This window comes from Triticum aestivum, chromosome 6B, assembly GCF_018294505.1.
Source record: "Triticum aestivum cultivar Chinese Spring chromosome 6B, IWGSC CS RefSeq v2.1, whole genome shotgun sequence".
Lineage (NCBI taxonomy): Eukaryota > Viridiplantae > Streptophyta > Magnoliopsida > Poales > Poaceae > Triticum > Triticum aestivum.
Genome location: NC_057810.1, coordinates 192,877,741 through 192,884,352, shown reverse-complemented (window position 1 = coordinate 192,884,352; position 6,612 = coordinate 192,877,741). Strand labels below are relative to the sequence as shown.

The 6,612-nt window shown below is 53.4% G+C and overlaps 1 protein-coding gene across 1 annotated transcript; it reads left to right on the top strand.

Moving 5' to 3' along the window:
* Positions 1-3,825: 3,825 nt before the first annotated feature.
* On the top strand, positions 3,826-6,612 carry LOC123133945 (uncharacterized). The gene is made up of 8 exons (XM_044553321.1): positions 3,826-4,240; positions 4,358-4,488; positions 4,612-4,793; positions 4,897-5,181; positions 5,307-5,365; positions 5,456-5,492; positions 5,600-5,671; positions 5,744-6,612. The coding sequence occupies exons 1-8, from the start codon at positions 4,150-4,152 to the stop codon at positions 6,510-6,512; spliced, it is 1,626 nt and encodes a 541-aa protein (XP_044409256.1). The 5' UTR covers positions 3,826-4,149; the 3' UTR covers positions 6,513-6,612.

Sequence of the window (6,612 nt, the reverse complement as noted above, 5' to 3'; positions counted from 1 at the left end):
GCGCGCCTATAGGGGGAGTCCAACTAGGATTCCCAATCCTAGTTGGAGTCCTCTTCCTTTTTCCAAGAGGGGGAGAGAGGGAAGGAGTAGGAGAGGGAGAAGGAAAGAAGGGGGCGCCACCCCCTCCCTAGTCCAATTCGGATCTGCCTTGGGGGGTGGGGTGTGGCCACCCTGTGGCCCTCCTCTCCTTTACTAAAGCCCATTAAGGCCCACTACTTTCCCCGGGGGGTTCCGGTAACCTCCTCGTACTCCGAAAAATGTCCGAACTCTTCCGAAACCTTATCGGTGCCCGAACATAACCTTCCAATATATCAATCTTTATGTCTCGACCATTTCGAGACTCCTTTTCATGTATGTGATCTCATCCGGGACTCCGAACAAACTTCGGTCATCAAAAACACATAACTCTTAATACAAATCATCATCGAACGTTAAGCATGCGGACCCTACGGGTTCGAGAACTATGTAGACATGATCGAGACACATCTCCGATCAATAACCAATAGCGCAACCTGGATGCTCGTATTGGCTCATATATATTCTACGAAGATCTTTATCGGTCAAACCGCACAATAACATACGTTGTTCCCTCTATCATCGGTATGTTACTTGCCCGAGATTCGATCGTCGGTATCATCATACCTAGTTCAATATCATTATCGACAAGTCTCTTTACTCGTTCTGTAATGCTTCATCCCGCAACTAACTCATTAGTCACATTGTTTGCAAGGCTTATAGTGATGAGCAGTACTGAGAGGGGCCAGAGATACCTCTCCGATACACGGAGTGACAAATCATATTCTCGATCTATGCCAACCCAACAAACACCTTCAGAGACACCTGTAGAGCATCTTTATAATCACCCAATTATGTTGTGACGTTTGATAGCACACAAGGTGTTCATCCGGTATTCGGGAGTTGCATAATCTCATAGTCTGAGGAACATGTATAAGTCATGAAGAAAGCAGTAGCAATGAAACTATAATGATCATAATGCTAAGCTAACGGATGGATCTTGTCCATCACATCATTCTCCTAATGATGTGATCCTGTTCATCAAATGACAACACATGTCTATGGTTAGGAAACATAACCATATTTGATTAACGAGCTAGTCAAGTAGAGGCATACTAGGGAAACTATGTATTGTCTATGTATTCACACATGTACTAAATTTCCGGTTAATACAATTCTAGCATGAATAATAAACATTTATCATGATATAAGAAAATATAAATAACAACTTTATTATTGCCTCTAGGGCATATTTCCTTCAAAAGCATGTTGTGAAGTAATTTGGAATGGAGGCGAGCATGAAGTTTATGAAGGTAAGACGGCCGCCCCAGGACGGATACATGGCAAGCCACCCAGATAGTCTTTTGTCAACCTTGTGAATAACTGGCATCAACAGCTCATGTGAGATCTTGTGAGTGGAGAGAGGCAACCCCAAATATGTGCATGGGAAAGAAGAGATCGAGCATTCCAGCAGCTCTGCTACCCTCTGGCTTGTGGTGTCATCCATACATATTGGGATGAACGTACTCTTGCTAAAGTTAATGTGTAGCCCAGTGAAGCTAGAAAAAGCGCTTAAAATCCTTTTGATGAAGCTTGCTCATAACTACCTTGAAGCAATAACCGTGTATCATCCACGTATTGCCACACCGAAAAATGCCCTTCCACAGCAAGGGGGTGCTTCAAACTGCCCCTGTTATATTCAGATATGCATAGTTTCTGTAGGAGATCCTCCGCAAGGATGAAGAGGTATGGGGAGAACGCATCTCCTTGTCGCAGCCCACTCCGAGAGATAATTTTGTCGCCTAGCTGGCCATTAATCATAACTCTTGAGGAGCTAGAATGTAGCAATGTGCTAATCCATTTTATCCATCTATCACCGAACCCCCTTGCTGCTAGAATTTGTAGGAGGGCATCCTAGCTAACACTGTCAAAATCCCTTTGGAAATCTAATTTTAACACAATCATAGGCATTTTCCTCTTAGCTTGCTGCACCATTTCGGCTGCAAGGACAAAAATTTCTACAATGCATCTCCCTGGCAGAAAACCGGATTGTAGCGGGTGCACCAATGTAGGGATTATTTTCTGTAACCGTCCGTAAGAGCTTTGGTTGTCAGTTTTGGAACACTGTGCACTAGAGATATTGGCGCCCTCCTTGTTAAGCTTTCTTCAGTGGCGTACTACTGGTTGCAGCTTCCGTCATCTATGGTTGTAGCTTTTACCGTTGCTAGTGGCAGTTTCCGCGGTGCCCGGTTGCAGCATCGGTCGTCCCCGACGACGTACATGATCCGGAGGTATGTGGTGCAAGGATAACGGCAGCGGATGGTGGCCGCTCACAACGTCGCCGGCAGCCTCGCGGGTATAGTTTTTTTTGGCAGAGGGTATGGTATCACGCTTTGTGGCATGTCTTGGTAGCTTGGAGCATGGATAAGAGCTTGCGGCGGCAGAGCTATGGGGCGGAGGGCGACTTGGCGGTACGTAGCCAAGGGGAGGGCGTCGTTCCGCGGCGGCGGCGGCTTGCCGGTGTGGAGTCAGGGGAGGGAGGGGCCGGGTTGCGAGGCGGATGGTTTCATCGGATTCTTGATTTGAAGTCAGGAAGACAAGAGAGAGACACAAGCGAGACATAGTCTCAGACGCACCATGAGACTGGATCGCACGATGTGTGTGTGACCGGCGGATCGTTGGGCCGGTGCCCCTCGTTAAACATTTCCCTTTCTAGAAAGAAAAGAAGAGGAAAAAAGCTACACTCACCTTAGCACGACGACTTCCCGACTGTCTACTACAACAAGTTGTGTCCGATTCTGGCGAGGGAGGGACGATGATGGCGGCACGCCTTCGCCTGGCTTTAGTGCTTGTAATCGTCGCTAACTGGTCTATGAATCTGGATGTAATTTTTATTATTTCTGGTATTTATTGTACTGTCATGATTTAAGATGAATAGGTCGACAGTTTCCCGTAAAAAAACAAGCTAAGCATGCGTCACAAACGCCGGAAGGCGATCGCTGGAAGGCCCCTATCTCACGGCTCACCTGGATGCATCGCCGCGGCCGTTCACATGGCACGCCGCACGGCACAATCCATTTTCCCCATGCCTCCGATTTCCGGGTGGAGGAGATCGTGTCACCAATGGACTTCAATAAAAGTACCCCAACAGGCGACGTGTCACCTGAGAGCAAGTATAATAAGTCCTACTCAGCAGGCTATAAGACTTGCCATGTCATAAAAATCATAGGTGAAAGAGAGAGAAGTGAGGAGAGAAAGCAGAGCCGGCGCTTGAGTAGTCGCCCGCCTGTACGCAAGATACGAGGCACAGTAGCTCGCTTGCAGCCTGAGCTGCTAGCTGTAAACTGGCGCTCTGCCTTTCCCCCCAATCCCAGCATGTAAATATTAATTGTTAAATCCAATCCATCAGCCAATCTATAGCTATCCTATTATATGGTCTTAGCTTTATGAAGACTATAGATGATATGAACATGGCTATGCCTATAGAGCCGGCTGCTGCCTCTTTTATTAACCATGCTCTGAAAGTAAAAAACATCGCAATAACTCAGTGCTGAGTTCCCAAAAATTGCCCAGCAGTGCTCAGTGCCGAGTACAAGGCGCACTAGCTGGACATGTCTATACCTGCGCAAACATCCAAGATCAAACGCAATTGCATCTGGAGCAGTATCCGGAAAAATGCCAAACCTAGCATGAAAAAGTGATTATTGCTCATTATTAATTTTGTTCTTCTGGGGTACTACTCCAGTAAATATTGGCACTAAATTCTCATTCTCGCCAGCTGTGACCCCCCGCACTCGCACTGAGATTCGAGAATTGGTTGTATGAACCCAACAGCAGTAATAAATAACTTGAAAGAAACAGCGTACGCGGCCGCTCAAGAACTGCGGCCTTTTTCCTGCGAGAAGCGACGCGACGTCACGCCCACGAGTTCGTCGCTCGGCGTCGTCACGCACGCCGCGCGCCGGCCTTCTCCCCCGTTCGTGTTCGCACAACCAGCAGATAGATCTTCCGATCTCCAAGCGCACAACAAGCAGAAAGATATTCCTGCGGATATCGCGGCGGAAGTCCCGGCCGTTTCAAATTTGGCTGGGAGAGCGACGCCGCATTGACCCGCCGCTCCGATCGCCGCGTGCCATGATCATGGCGGCTCGCGCAGCTCCTCCCGTCCTACTGCTGCTCTTGTTCTTCCTCGTGACGGCGTCCCTGCTCGCCGTCGATGCGTCAGGTGCGTAACTTCCTTCCGTCTTCCTTTCCATGGATCGCGCTCGCGGAATCGTCTTTGAGAAATTAAAAACGCGCAAGTCGAGAGGTGTGTGACTTTGGTGGGTGGGGTCATGTGCAGCGGCGGCGTCGGCGCCCGGCGTGAACTCCCCGTTCGTGCTCGCGGCGGCGCGGACGCAGCGGAAGGACCCGCTCGACGGGCTGAGGTACTACACCGGCGGCTGGAACATCAGCAGCGAGCACTACTGGGCCGTGAGTTCTCGTCCTGAAAATTCTTGATCCGTCGCCTGCCGCCCGCAGTTGTTGGTAAATTTCAATTCTGGATGCATTCCGGTTCCTAAATCTTGCTGTTGCTTCCGCGATGCAATCCTGCAGTCGGTGGGCTTCAGCGCGGCGCCGGTCTTCGCGGCGGCCGGAGTCTGGTTCGCCGTGTTCGGCGCCGCCCTGTTCGTCGCCGGGTGCTGCTACTGCTGCTGCCCCAGCCGCAGCACCTCCTACTCCCGCGTGGCCCTGGTCGTCTCGCTCCTGCTCCTCCTCGCCTTCACGGCCGCCGCCGCGTAATTCTCTTTCGCCCGATCACCTCGCCGCCGTTTCCTCTCCCGCAACCCCCGCCGCTCTCTCCTAACCATAACCAGGCTTCGGTGCGTGTGCGCGTTGCAGCATCGGATGCGCCGTCCTGTACGACGGGCAGGGCCGGTTCCATGGCAGCACGGCGGCGACGGTGGACTACGTGGTGAAGCAGTCGGGCTACACGGTGGACAACCTGCGGGCCTTCTCCGGGTTCCTGGAGGCTGCCAAGGCGGCCGGCGTGGGGCCCGTCTCGCTGCCCGACGACCTCAAGGGGAGGATCGACGGCGTCGTGCGCAGGGTGAGCTCCGCCTCCGACGAGCTCGCGTCCCGCACCGCCAGCAACTCCGCCAAGATCCGAGACGCGCTGGACACAATGTACGTCACTGAAACAACAGTACCCGTTTGTTCCTTGCCTGAAATTTCAAGAAACTTATGAAACATTTCCATCCCAAAATGAAGAACCACCGCTAATTAACTAGTAATTTGCTGCCGCGTTGCAGAAGGAAGATCCTCATTGTTCTTGCAGCTGGGATGCTAATCCTCGCCTTCGCTGGCCTTGGTGAGCAGCACTGGCCGCTGAATCTTTAACTGAAATATTATTCTGCTTCCGCTGCGATGAAATGATCTGAAGAACTTGTGTATCTTGCAGTGTTCTCGGCGTGTGGATTGGAGTCGCTGGTCTACGTGTAAGCATAGTTAATCTAATCTATTGTAAACTAGCTGCATGCGGTGTGAGACTTGGGTGTTAAGCTAATAAGATTGCACGACTGACTGTTCGTCCGTCTGTCTGCAGGTTGGTGTTCCTCGGGTGGATTCTGGTTGCGGCAACGTTCGTGATGTGCGGCACGTTCCTCCTCCTGCACAAGTAAGCGCGCCACCAACCTCACCTCAATTCCTCACGCAAGAAGTGCAGCAGTGACATATGTTTTTCTTTCAGCGTGGTGGGGGACACGTGCGTGGCGATGGGCGAGTGGGTGCGGCGCCCGCAGGAGCACACGGCGCTGGACGACATCCTGCCGTGCGTCGACACGGCGGCCGCCACGGAGGCGCTCGGCCGGAGCAAGGAGGTGAACTACCGCCTCGTGGACGTGCTCAACGGCGTCATCTCCAACGTGACCAACCGCGACTTCCCGCCGCAGGCGCCGCTCTCGCCGCCGCTCTACTACAACCAGTCGGGGCCCCTCCTCCCGCTCCTCTGCAACCCGTACACGCCGGACCTCCGCGACCGCGCCTGCGCGCCCGGCGAGGTTGCCGGCCCGGACGCCGCGCGGCAGGCGTGGGGCGGCAGGGTGTGCCGAACGGCGGACGCTGGCGGGTCAGGGGTGTGCGTCACCGCCGGGCGATTGACGCCGTCCATGTACGCGCAGATGGTCGGCGCCGCCAACGTGAGCTACGGGCTGTCCCGCTACGGGCCGGTGCTGGTGGACCTGGCCGACTGCGCGTTCGTGCGCCGCGCGTTCCAGGCCGTCGGCGAGGACCACTGTCCCGGGCTGCGGAGGTACAGCGAGCAGGTGTACCGTGGCCTGCTGGCCGTCGCGGCCGCTGGGCTGCTCTCGGTGCTGCTGTGGGTCGTGCACTCGAGGGAGAGGCGGAAGAGGAGCGACGCCAGGGAGGTGGAGCTCATGGCGCCGCCGCCGCCCTTCAGGTACCCGCCGCTGGAGGAGAAGGCGCTGCTGCACAGCCCCAGAAGAAGGCCGTACATGTGATGTGAGCGTGCCAGCTTATTAGACAGATTGGATATCATGGTTGCTAGTCTCCAACCGGCAGGGGCTTCCTGCAGGGTTGCATTGTGCTTTGTAGCTTACT

What these genes read in the sequence shown, in the direction of transcription:
- LOC123133945 (XM_044553321.1), top strand. Translation starts at nt 4,150, where the DNA reads ATGATCATGGCGGCTCGCGCAGCTCCTCCCGTCCTACTGCTGCTCTTG. An exon ending in GCCTTCACGGCCGCCGCCGC is followed by an intron (nt 4,794 to 4,896) that starts GTAATTCTCTTT and finishes TGCGCGTTGCAG; the next exon opens with CATCGGATGCGCCGTCCTGT. An exon ending in ACGTTCCTCCTCCTGCACAA is followed by an intron (nt 5,672 to 5,743) that starts GTAAGCGCGCCA and finishes TTTTTCTTTCAG; the next exon opens with CGTGGTGGGGGACACGTGCG.